We start from the raw sequence: 13,606 nt of genomic DNA on the forward strand, positions 1-13,606 counted from the left end.
TTCGCCCTAGGAGAGAAAACAACAACACATTAAAACTGGTGACGCTCTAGAATGAAGGAACCAAAAATGGTTCTTCAAATTGCCAATATAAAAGAATCAAAGAACAAGACAGTTACTATGTTTATGGTAAATCAAGTATTAGAATTGAATATAAAACGTATTTGTAACAAAATCGAAAGAACCACGAATCAAACAAAGATATCTCATATTAATTTAAAAGTTGTAATGTTCCATGATCTTTAAACAATGTGTTGTGTATGCATATATACGAAGTGCTTATCCGCTGACCTTTTCAGATTCGTTTTCGACTTCCGAGGTCGTTTTGCCTAATTATCCTTCGCACCAAGGCACAAAACAAGTATTTTTTACGAGTCATAAATACTGAACAACGTCACTGAGCTCACATTTCTCCCCGACTCACTTCTCACATCGACCGCCATGTTTGAGCGTCATTTGACTATGCGTGATTTTCATTTAGCGCATGCGTGGTCACAGAGATCCCTTCTCCTGCCACTTCCGGCAGCATGCCAATAATTTGCTGGCTTTGACAGTGCGGCCAGTTCTGCAATCTAGAAAGCTGGTCCTGAAGGCCCCCCCCCCCCTCTCACCCACACCCCCTCCCCCGTCCCAAGAAGAAGAAGAAGAACAACAACAATAACAAGAACAAGAACAAGAACAAGAACAAGAAGAACAAGAAAAAAAAAAGAAGAAGACGAAGGAGGAGAAAGAAGACAATGCTGCTCCGAATCTCCACACCCCATTTTGCTTTTATTTTAAACGCCATTTGGAGAAATATGTAAACGTCTTTTTGCGTGTGTGTATGCGTGTGTGTGTGTGTGTGTGTGTGTGTGTGTGTGTGTGTGTGTGTGTGTGTGTGTGTGTGTGTGTGTATGCCTCTGTGTGTGTGTGTGTGTGTATGTGTGTGTGTGTGTGTACATATGTGTGTGTGTGTGTGTGTGTGTGTGTGTGTGTGTGTGTGTGTGTGTGTGTTTTGTTGTTGTTGTGTGTGAGTGTGTAAAGATACAAAAACTGATAGACTGCTGAAATTCAGAATAACAAACAAGAAAGGTGTGTAACTGGAACATTTAGTTATTAACAAATCAAAACGTTATATTTACAGTGCGTCGACCCAATATTTAATTAGACACACAGACAAACACTTGATACAAATATTAATGAACTAATCTCAGAATAGTCGACAAAACGTGACTAGCTTACAAGATATATATATTTCATTATTTGTACCATGTGTTTGACTGTCTGGGTGTATGTATGTATGTGTGTGTGTGTGTGTGAGTGTGAGTGTGTGTGTGTATGTGTATGTGTATGTGTGTGCGAGCGAGAGAGAGAGAGAGAGAGAGAGAGAGAGAGAGAGAGAGAGAGAAAGAGAGAGAGAGAGAGAGAGAGAAAGAGAGAGAGAGAGAGAGTGCACACATGTATGCAACCACACACACGCTTATGCGCGCACACACACACACACACACACACACACACACACACACACACACACACACACACATACACGCACGTACCAGACACAGACAGACATACACACACACGCACGTACCAGACACAGACAGACAGACAGACAGACTGACACACACACATACACAGAGAAGAGATAAACAAAATGCAGTCTGATGCTCTTTATTTATAAAATGCACAACAAACACTTTTCCAAGCAAAGATTCTATTTATAGAAACATCTGCGACTGACTCCACGGTTTATAAAACCAAATCAAGAAAAATACATAACATTAGTACCAAATGCGCAAATAAATATCAAATGCACTATGTCGAGCAACCCACCTCTACACAACATTATCATAACTCCATCTCTTGTTTAATTACAACTACATTAATGTTAAAATGGTAAAAAAAGATTAAGTTTTATGGACTTCATATCGATCTTAAAAAATTCGCGTTATCTTAAGTCACGATAACCGTCAAATACACGACAAAAGCCAAATTTTCTTTGTGTATAACGCGCGGAGTCGTGTTAAAATCATTAAGAAATTGGCCATTTCAGAAGCAAAAACAAAAAACAAAAACACAACAAAAATACAAACTAACATGGACTTCGAAGTTGAGAATGTTTTTTAAACTAGACTTTATGTTTATGTTTAAATAAAAAGAAAGAAAACACACCAGTAACCAGGTTAGGTAAGTTTAAATCAATATTTCGGCATGTAACTGCCTTCTTCGGGATGGTATGGAAAGAATGGAATCATTCTTATTTTTATGATTTTTAATTTTTTAATTTAGTTCAATTTATGTTTATGTTGTCAGTTATGGCAGTCGTTGCCAAAGTTGATGCTTACAAACGATACTGGACGATACTTCTCATGTATTTTTCTGTACTGTTTAAATGACAAATGAAATACAGCATCGCTATCACAAAGTAATTTATGTAAGTCTTTATTGCTGTGTGAAGGTAGTAAACACATGATCATTCATATATTTTGTTCGCACAATGCTTGTTAATCCATTGAACATAAATAGCACGTACACACGTACAGTTTAAAAAAATAATCAGCGAACGGGGAAATTGTACACCACATCATTCGTAACTATGCCCAAGTAATTATTGCCTGTTACACAATACAATGATTTATGTACATTGTTGTGACATCATTGGTAAACAAAGTCAACACAGCTAATGAGTCTCGGTAAGAGAGTATTTTATACATACTTTTCAGTCGTGTAAAATGGGTTTATAAGCGTAAACAAAGGGACAAGTAAAACACGAGAAAAGATCATTAGCGTTTGTGAAAGAGAATTCGACAATACATTTCTCACGAGAGGCGTGGGAATATAATAACTTACCATTTCTTCTGATTGAGTGCATTTTGTTTTTGTGATCTTTGTTTGTTTTTCTCATGAAACACTATAATATATTACTCACAAGGGAAAACAAGGAAAAAAAACTTTCAATAACAAATCATGTTTTAATCAATAAACCCAAGAACCGAAGAGGTCAAGTGCATTTTTACTTATAAAAATAAAACGCAAGTTATTTGTCTACATTGCATCGACACGCTTACTTCTATCATTTTTAACTAATAAACCTTTAAGGTATGCGACGGAAATTAAACAAAAAAAGCAAACAAACAAACAAACAAGCTAGCGAAACCACATAACTTGCCGTAAAAGACACCAAATATCATCACGATAACAAACAGGTCTATCTACAAAACGCATGAAAAATTGATATGAATGTCAAATCAGATATCAAAACTTTTATGAAGATACATTTTGCAAACATTTGCAGATAAGCCGATGCCATCGTTAAAGCTACATGACTTCTATATAGATTAGAAAATATTTGAGACCACACACACAATGCTCTCGCACACATGCTCTCTCTCTCACACACACACACACACACACACACACACACACACACACACACACACACACACACACACACACACACACACACACACACACACACACACACACACACACACACACACACACACTTCGGCAAGACTTAGTCTACTATTTCTAGTATTCATATCAAAACATACCGTATTTAACTGTACAACTTACAATTAACGACAGATATTATATTCAACTTCAGAGTACATAAACATAAACTCTTTGAAACTTGTAAATAATCTTTGTTCGCATTTTTTACAGGCATAAAATAAGCACCGAACCTATGCCTTCAGAAAAGTGAAGTTTGTTCATAAAAAAAATTCAGTTCAAAATAATCTTGTTTAAACTGAACATTTTTATTTCCGAATCACTGAAAAAAACACCAGAATAAAAGCAACAACAACAAAAACAACACGAATTTGAATTTGTTTTCCCTTATAATTCTACTTTTTCTTGTGCAATGCATTTAACCAATATTCAAATGTGAGCTTGTCAATGCAGAAACGCTTAAACATTTTTCTCTCAAGTATACCAAATTAATCAAGAAAGTTAACATACACTACTTTGTGTTTACTGTAAACAGCATGATCGTGGACATTCCTGCTAATATTGAATATGAACTCTTTTTATCTGAGCATACAAAATGATCAAATAATTTTTCTTTTTACATTTAAACATGATTGCATTGTATTACATATCAATTCCTGAATGCAAACATATCTAGATAAAGAAAACCTGTTTCTGCAAATTAGGTGTTGGCATTGATGTCGCTTGACGCGACGTGTTTATTCTGTGCTTGAAAACCGAACAAAAGTAAGCGTCCTGGGGCGTAAGCATATCACGTTATCCATTTCTGGGGTACAAAAACATTTATTAGATATCTGGGAAAAAAAAGGAGAAAAAAAAGAGGAAATGCCAAGACTTAGTTTATACAACAACAACAAAAATGCACATGACAAGATGACCGATTCTGATATTCACACACCATGCATTTCGTCAATTTCTCCAATGGCTTCAGCAGAATTTTTGTCACGGACATTCTTACTATCTTAGTATGGATACCACATAAGTTAATAATAAATAATAATATCGTTTATCCTACATACGTGAGAGAGACCACTCATGAGATAACAATATCGTTCAAACCACACGTGTCTATATCATGTTAATAAGGTCGTGTCTAACTAGTCTGGCAGGGACCTGCTTTTTCACTGCTTATGATGCCAACGTCATCGAGACAAACGTAATTATGGAAACACATTTGCGGCTGCTGTTTCCCCTGGAAGAAGTTTGAAATTAACACGTTACGCTACACTTTCAAAAGTGACGTTTCTTTGCTTGACGTGAAAGATTGCACGAGGCTCTGGAAGAGATCGAGGTTCCAAAAGAAACGTCTTCAATTTGTACGCCTCGACTGCGGGACGTTTTGAGTAAAATACACGTAAGTACAGTATGTAGGATAAACAGAATACTACATGGCGTGCTGTGTCGTACCATATTTACACGAGTTGCTTTTTCAAATATTAAAAATCTCGCTTTTGCTCGCAGTTCAATATCTAATAAAGCAGCTCGTGTAAATCTGGAACGACACAGCAAGCCATGTAGTATTCTCTATTTACCAAATGACTCATTAAAGAGGGTTCTGCAACGCCAGTTATTTACCCTCGCAGCGTCTTGGCTGAAGACTTTGTCCTTCGCAAAGAGGAGAAACCATGTATACTGTACCTGTATGAAACCTTTATGCAATTTTATACAGTATGATCCCATGAACACTACGCAAACAAGGAAGGTCAGGGCTAGTGATAGTCCTGGACATTTGTGGTTTGCTTTGCGCGTTTCGTAATCCATACCAACGAAGGAAAAGTCCACATCCAAGACGTTGATTGGATTGATATCAGTTGTATACCTTTCTTATCAGCCTTTGTTTATAGATGTGTCATTAACAGAAAGTTTTGGGAGAGAAACGCAATACAAAAATTCAAGAAGATAAAAGAAGTAAGCCATTTTCCGAAGAGTTTTCTTGCAGTCCAAATATTTTGTCGATCAGTGTTCTCAACATTTCAAGCTCTTCAGAAAGCATCCGTTTGTCCAATGTTCTGTTCTAACAGTGTTCTGCGTCCACAATGTCAAGATTCTAGAATAAACTCAACACTACACAGCACGATTACTTTTGAGATATGTACAGTACAGCAAAACCATACACTCACATTCACGCTTCAGTAGAAGTAAAAAGGGCTTATTTGCTTCAGCCTGGTTTTATCCGTATGGGTGAAACGCCATGGGAGAGCCAAGATGTCCGGAGGGAGGCATCATAGGGGAAGAGATGCTGGAGAAAAAGTTATTGTTGGGGCTGGGCCAGTAAGAGCTGGGAGGGGGGAAGAGTCCGGATCCGGGAGAGCCCATGTGCGGGTGGCCAGGCGGGGGTGGCAGGCTGTGGGGGTGGTGGTGATGGGAGTACTTGTGGGCAGCGTAGGGGAAGAGGTCCTGCTGGAACTCTCGCTTGAAGGCCGAAGAGTCTCCGTTGGATTGCAGGACCTGCGTGAGACCCACGAAGTCGAACTTGTAGGCGTACCTCTTGCCGTGCACCTTGGTCATGATGTTCTTGTCGTAGTAGTAGCGCAGCGCCCTGCTCAGCTTGTCGTAGTTCATGTTGGGTTTGGACTTGCGCTCCCCCCAGCGGCGCGCAACCTCGTCAGGGTCCACCAGCTTGAACTCACCGTTGGTCCCCTCCCACGTGATGCAGCTGGCGTTGGCCGCGTCCGACAGCAACTCTAGCAGGAACTGCCACAGCTGGATCTGACCCGAACCTGAGGCAACAAACAAAAAACGTTTTGTGAGCATACTGAGTTGTTTGTTTGTTTTTGTTGTTTTTGTGTTGTTGTTGTTGTTGTTTTGGTGAAGTTTGCCATACAACAGAGAACGTTTTGTGAGCATACTGTTATACAGTAGAACTGCCACAACCTGTGGCAACAAACAGAACCCGTTTTGTGAGCATACTGTATAATGTAGAACAGTCACAGCTGTGTGTAAAGTGACAATGTTGAACAGACACAAACGATGTTTGAAGCTGAAAAGACTTCTTGTCCAAACTGTCTCTTAATGAAAAGTTGTTGGTGTTTGTTTTTGTGGCGGTTTTTTTAATACTCATTGATAGCTTTCATGAACAAACACAAACCCTGCATTTTGCAGAGTATGTCATAGAAATAAAATGTCCAACAAATTCATATTATATTATTCAGATTTACATTTATCTCTATTAATCATTCGCTTATTCTTCTACCTATGGCCATCACTTGGCATATTCTCTAATCAATATCTTTCCATGACAAAACAAACTGATTCTTACCTGTAGCGGACAGCCTGCTGGTAATTGGTCCCAGAACATCATAGGGGTTCACAGCCACTGCAACACAGAAAACAAGATTTCCCATTAGAGCTGTGATTGTCATTGTTTACACAAGAATTCTGCGAAAATATCACACACGCTTAGTCATATTAAATGTAAATGATTAAGAATAGAAATGTTTTACAACTTACGTCTAATAGTAAACACTTGCAAACTTAAGAGGCTGGTAGAAAGAGAGAGAGACAGAGAGAGAGAGAGAGAGAGACAGAGAGAGAGAGAGACAGAGAGAGAGAGAGAGAGACAGAGAGACAGAGATACAGAGAGAGAAAGAGAGAGAGAGAAAGAGAGAGAGAGACAGAGAGAGAGAGAAAGAGAGAGAGAGAGAAAAAGAGAGAGAGAGAGGAGAGAGAAAGAGAGAGAGAGAAAGAGAGAGAGAGAGAAGGAGAGAGAAAGAGAGAGAGAGAGAAACAGAGATAGAGAGACAGAGAGAAAGAGAGAAATAGAGTGGGGGTGAGGGGGGGGGGGGTGAGGGAGGGAGAGAGAGACGGGCGGGGCGCAGAAAGAGATATAATACAAAAAGAAACAAAAAGAAGAACAAACAGGACAAGAAAGGAAAAACACAAGGAAAAGAAAGAAGAACGAGAGAAGGGAAACCCCCCATCACTGGCACTCTCGCCCAATTTTCCGCCCGTTTGCCGCCAGATCATGACTCGCGTTTATTAACTTGAGCGGGGCTTTCAGCGCCCTAACCGGGTTTGTTATCACGGCTAAAAGTCGCCTTCATTCAATCAGCCGCCGCGGAGATGGGGGAGACAACTCCTGCTCGCTGAGGCGTGCAAGTCGACGACAGACCAAGCTGACACACAGAAGCGCAAGAGAAAAAGAGTAAGGGAATGACTGGCCATTCGTTTTTGGACATCGCCGACTCTTTTTACAGAAATGGCGTTAGGGTCCCGCACTGCCCTTGGCTACTTTTCCCCCCGCAATGGCCATTAGAAAGGCCAAACTGTTTTTTACGCATGCGCGCCCTGCCAAAAGCCGGGGTGAAAAGTCACGCGTCAAGGGGAACAACCCAAGCCGACGGACTTCCGGTGCTAGATTGAATAAGAAATTGTAAAGCGTATTCAGCGGTATCAAGACCTGACTACGTTTCTTTCTCTTGATTTGAATGGTGTCAATTAGCAGACACTCTAGTACGCCAAGCTTACTAGAAAAAAGTCACTAAAGGAAATGTGTCCATGAATTAATTTCTTTGAAAAGGATTCTTCAGACAGAACTATAAAAATGTATGGGTACCAACATTCTGTAGGTCTGTACAATTCTGTTATCAAATAACGAACACCGAGAAAGAACTGTTCGTAACTTTCGTGGCTAATGAACAGAAACGTGCTTAGTTAATGCACGCGTGCCACCATACTTACTGGAACGTCTGCCTCCTCTCGTTGCTTCTGTGAACCCTTACCATAGACGAAGACCACTTGACAGACCCCTAACTTCCCTGTGGAATGAGCTTCCAGATACTGTAAAACAACTAGCTTGTTGTGCTCCATGTTCCTAATTTCATGTATGCGGCAATAGTACCAATGAAATTTATTGAATAAACTTGTTTAAACCAAACGTGCTCGGCAGACTCCGAAAATGAAAGCCGATGTGGGAGCTTCTGTAAACCTTCTCTTTCCCAAAGTCGCTAGACGGAGTAAAGAAAATGTTTCCACCCTTCCTTCCTCCTCCAAAATGGCGGAATCCTGTTCCGTCGCGGGGAGCGGGAGGGACATGAGTCAATGACGTGTCCAAGAGGGTAATGCACTCTCCTGGACCGGGACAGAAACGAAACGAAAATGGAGAATTCAGGATATTAGAAAACCAGACCCTTTCTGGGCCGGAAATGTCGGAACGGCACATCTCCGAAACTCGATTCCCCCGGAGAGGTCAAGTTTGCTGTGTTGGTGTTGATTTTGGTCTCAGTCGCTGCGGAGTTTTGCTTTGAAACATTGACAAGAATCGATTGTCTGACAGAGAAATTGCACCCTCCCCTCTCCCGCTAAAAAAAAAGAACGAATGGGAGGAAGAGCTCGAGTTAGAAGAAATAGATTGAAAGTTTTGGTCCTGGAAGAAAAAGTTTGTGTGTAGATTTACTTTTGCTGCAAAGGACTTCACAGTCCCTGGGCTGCGGACGAAATGGCTTGTCTGTTTGACTTTTAGTCAGAGATGGGGAAAGCTATCACGGTTAGCTACAACTACAAATTACTTTGTACCCTGTGTTTTGCAGTTCATTGCTTCTGGCGGCTACGATTGAAATGTGGGTTTTTTTCTACCAAGAGCACGGTTCTCATTTGATGAAAAGTTACCCTCGCTTACTGCGCACCAAAGTCAATCAAAGAACGTTTCAGAAAGGGGGAAAATCCAGTTACTTTTGTCAGTCGTGCAGTTTCGTGCTGAAATTTGTTTCTTTGATCCTGAAGACTTTTTCTCCTTCGCAGAAGTGGAATCCCACCAGAGCAAGCAACATAATTGCAAATGTAATTTATCTAGGTTCTAGGATAAATACTGCTCTGATTGCGTAAAGTAGCTTTTCACATGTCATACGTACACAACTCACACAACATGGGAGCCCATGTCAAATAGAAAATATATAGAGAACAGTAAGCAGAAGAAGAAAAAACTTGACTAAATATAAAAAGGAGAAGACTACCACTACCAATCGTTGTGAAACAAATCTACAGACCCGAAGGTGCGAATCCACTTGAAATCGACAACCGAACTGTTTCGAAACCCAGAATGGGAAAACGTGAATGGTCAATAGAACAGAATGCCGAAGGTGTCAGCCTCAACACCCTCCCCACAGCCGTACAACCATTGTCACAAGCACATGATAATATTCATGTGCTATTGTGAAATCTCCAGCTTTTGAGAACGGTGTCGAATTAGACTGCTAACCCATAATTCAAAACCTTCCCCACCCCATCCCGTTAAACAACTCGCGTTGAAGAGGAAGAAGAAGAGGAGGTGCGAAAGCTTGGTCTGCCCATTACTCTAACCAACAACACATCTTTTTGTGGACGTCCACTCTGCCGCTCTCCTCCCTACCATTGTCCGGCGCCTGAGGGAAGAGAGACATTCTCTCGCTAACCCCCCCCCCCCCCCCAGTCGGAAGTTTTTCAGGTGTCTCCTACGGCGTGACACGCTTCGCGGTGACAAGGGGGACACGCTTCAGCGGCTGCTCGTGAAAAGAAGCGCGTGGCCCCGAGGGTCGCGTGGGGGGAGAGTGGGCGTGCCTTACCGTGAGCGGTCGCGTGCCGTCAGGTTCGAATCTTTGCTACTGTGGGCGGAGGGTTCTCGACCCTAAATAAACAGGTGAGCCCCTCTCGAACGACAGCGTACTACACACACGGTGAAAGATAGAAAAGCTTTGAAAATCATCCTTTTGTTGAGTTTCTATGTAACCCTAGGCAGTAATATCCTGAGGTAATGGAATTAATTGTTCTCTTTTAACTGGGTGGAGATACCGTTCAGTGACACTTATTCAACACCTGCATACTCTTTCCACAATTCAGACCATATTTGCAATACCATAAAGGTCTAACGCAGGTGAGTATTATGATTAGCAAATATGTAGCCCATTTACCTTTTTTTTTATCAAGAAAACTGAAAGGGTTACAGTGAATAGGTTTCAGTCAAACCCTCCACACTATCGTACTCGTTCAAAAAAATCCCCGCAGGTGATGATCTGAAAGAAAAGAATGCTAAAAGGTCATTTAGAGGACAGTAGACACTGGCAGCAGACGCTGTCGCATGTCTTGAAGAACTCAAGTCACGGAGCGTGACAGTTCGGCACGTGATACCGCCAATTTAAGACACTTCGCTGACCTACTTTGACCCCGCTACCTTCTCCCTCACTGAGGTCAAGGTCAAGTAGCACACTACTTTGACCTCTTTCGGGTCAAGGTTAAGGAGTGCACTGTGCACTGACACTTCATGATTGCCAGGGATTTGACACTGCAAGGGGAATTGGAATGACCTTAGGGGTTAGTGGTGGTATTGTTCACAACGACGCCGTTTTGCTTTGGGAGGAGTCGATTAGGGCCTTAGGGGTTGACAGCTTCGAGTGTTATTTGCAGAGAGGTCAATCGGATTTTGCTAAGTTCAAAAGGAGCAGTTAGGACGACCGTCGGTAACTTTTATGAACAGTAAACGCGCTGAAGAAGAAAACGCTGAAATACTTAGAACAAACTAACAAACAAACAAACAAACCCCCATAAAAAAACAACAACAACAACCAAGAATCAAACAAACAAACAAAGAAGCACACGAGCAAAGTAGCCCAAAACAAACCCATTATAAACCAATAACTTTAGGCAAGACCACGACTCAACGCACCTATTGAGCTATTCTACTGTTTGCCACGTATAATTCATGATGATGAGTTTCACAATAAAAATGCGCAGAATGTGCGCTAGTCGGAAGTTCGTGCTGGATTCTACAGAGAAGTACAATTTAATGGCTGGTCGTATCACAGAGTGATATTCCGCTGAAGTTTTTATTTATGGAGCGATGGTGCTTGAAATGCAGTTTTTTGTCCTCCGTCGTTTATGGTGGCTTAAAACATTTTAACACAGTATCCGTGCTGTAGCTTTTTATTTGATTTTTATTTGATCTATTCCTGTTACCATCGCACAGAGACATTTCAAATCCATTTTTTCCAAGCATCAAGTGTTGTTCACAGCAAGGCAGATTCATTGCCTCATTCTCTCTCAACTACAATACAAGAACCATCATTCTCTGTTGCTCTGCATCAGAAATGACAAAATGCCTCTGCTAATAAATCGCAGGCAAAAACTGTATGGTTTCTTGAAAGAAAAAAGTTCGTCCGGGAAAAAAAAGAGAAGAAAAAAGAAAAAAGAAAAAAGAAAAAGACAAAATAGCAAACCGACCAGAGCTCAAACCAGACGGTATCGCCGGCCAAAAGAGAGGTAATAAGAGAAAAGAAGAGAAATTCAATCTTGGAGAGAATCCTTTGCATCCCGCGTCGCCAGAAAGCAATCGAAAAGAGGCGGGAATGTATAAGGCTTCTTCTCAATACACAGCGGATATCCGTTCCCCCTTCATCCTGCGACTGTAAACTCCTATTACACATTTCTCTCAGGAAAAGGATGAATTTAAAGTTCGAGAATCTAGAGTCGGTTAAACGAATTCAAAACTGGAACTTAAGAATGCAGAAAGTAAGAATACTCCACATTGAAAGAAATAACCTAAAACTCCCAAAATTTGAATCCAAAGCTGCTTAGTTATTCGTCGAATTGATATACTCTTTCGAACAGAACCAACTGCTCCTAATCTACATCATCCCATACGGTTAACTATAATGGCAGATACAGAGATTTTGGTATTTCCATCTCTTGAAAGCCTCATACACAAGCAAATAAAACACTTTCTACGATGCATCTTTTACCTCTAGCTCTCTTATAGTTGAAAGCAGCTTCAACGATGTTCCAGACAGTCAAAGAAGAAAGACCCGATATTGTTCCTTTAAAAACAGCGTTCCCAAACCAGCGTCCCTGAAGCAGGAAGGAGGGAAGCCAGAAAAATTGTCGGCCAGAGAAAGATCAGGAAACCAAGGAAGGTTTCTCTTTGTCGTTGTGGTTCCGGAACGAACGAGTTTTTGGAAGAGACCTTGTCGAGACATTGCGCCAAGAAGTTCTGGTGATAGACTCAATGAGAGACGGTTTGCCTTCTCAACGATATTGTTGCTTCGATTTTGTAAGTTATGTGAGGTGTGTATAGAAGTGATGTGTAGGAACAAACAGAAAAGACTAAACGAAGGGCAGACAAACAAAATGAAATAAAGAAATAAGAAACAGAAAAAAAGATAATGAGACAAGTTTTGCTTTCTAAAAGATATTGTTGCTTCGATTTTGTAAGTTTTGTGAGAGGTGTATAAGTAATGTGTTGGAAAAGGAAGAAGAGATTAAAAGAAGGGCAGAGAAAAGGAAGAAAAAAAGAGAAAAAAAAGACAGATAAAACGAGAACGATATTTTTGTTTCGCTAGTTTTCTTCCATAATTAAGATTTCAACACTGCATTCAAACGCATCTTACCTTGTGGTCGCCAAGCGGGTGTAGGATCAAAGGTTGGCTTGGAAACGCCGAAACCTTGAGGGTAACAGGAGCCTGGAAATATCAAGAAAGACGTAAGATGTAAACAGAAATGAACAGGAATCACTAGACCAGAAAACAAGGACAAAAAGAAAAACCAAACAAACAAATAACGACAAAAAACACACAAAGAACAGAGTAAAAATAAAAATAAAAATGTGCACTAAAAGGGAAGACCTTTACGAGGGAAAGCATACGCTGGTAATCAGCGAACACAGAAGTCGAAAAAAAAGCCAACATCTTTTTAAATCACCCTTTCTTTTCTCTGTATACTAACAACAATAGGAGTAACATTCGCCCAGAACATTTCAACTGTCAGGAGAAATTGGTAGAGGCTTAATTATTTGACAACGCCATTACACGGAATTAGATACCTTCGCATACATCTTACTTCTACCAAAAAAAGTGAGAGGAAACAATCCGTCTAACAAAAATGCGCTTAATAAAAACAAAAACCGGCGTGTGACAATTCGGCCTAAATTGTTTGCTTCGCTTGTCACAACCGTTCCCTTTCTTTCCATTCTTTCACTCTCAACCATCGTTCACGCCTTGACTCTCTTTTTGCGGAGAGAAAGCAAACGAAAGGAAAGAAAGAAATGGAAAACGCTACACAGAAACCATCGGAAAGCAGCTGAAGCGAGAACGACAGGCGAGAAAAAGGCCTTGATTTTCTGATGACCTGACATCAATTCAAAGCAATTTCGGTGTCACAGCCGCGGGGGGTGAGT

General features: G+C 40.7%; 1 protein-coding gene across 1 annotated transcript in view; it reads right to left on the reverse strand.

The window, feature by feature from the left end:
* Window positions 1-1,631: 1,631 nt before the first annotated feature.
* Window positions 1,632-13,606, reverse strand: part of LOC138963304 (uncharacterized) — a 72,960-nt gene continuing 60,985 nt past the window's right edge. The window contains exons 7-9 of the mRNA XM_070335370.1: window positions 12,822-12,893; window positions 6,728-6,784; window positions 1,632-6,188 (exon numbers count right to left, since the gene is read on the reverse strand). Of these exons, the coding sequence (XP_070191471.1) occupies window positions 5,638-6,188; window positions 6,728-6,784; window positions 12,822-12,893 (680 nt within the window). The 3' untranslated portion in view covers window positions 1,632-5,637. The remainder of the gene's footprint in view (window positions 6,189-6,727; window positions 6,785-12,821; window positions 12,894-13,606) is intronic.

The sequence above is a fragment of the Littorina saxatilis genome, linkage group LG1, assembly GCF_037325665.1.
Source record: "Littorina saxatilis isolate snail1 linkage group LG1, US_GU_Lsax_2.0, whole genome shotgun sequence".
Lineage (NCBI taxonomy): Eukaryota > Metazoa > Mollusca > Gastropoda > Littorinimorpha > Littorinidae > Littorina > Littorina saxatilis.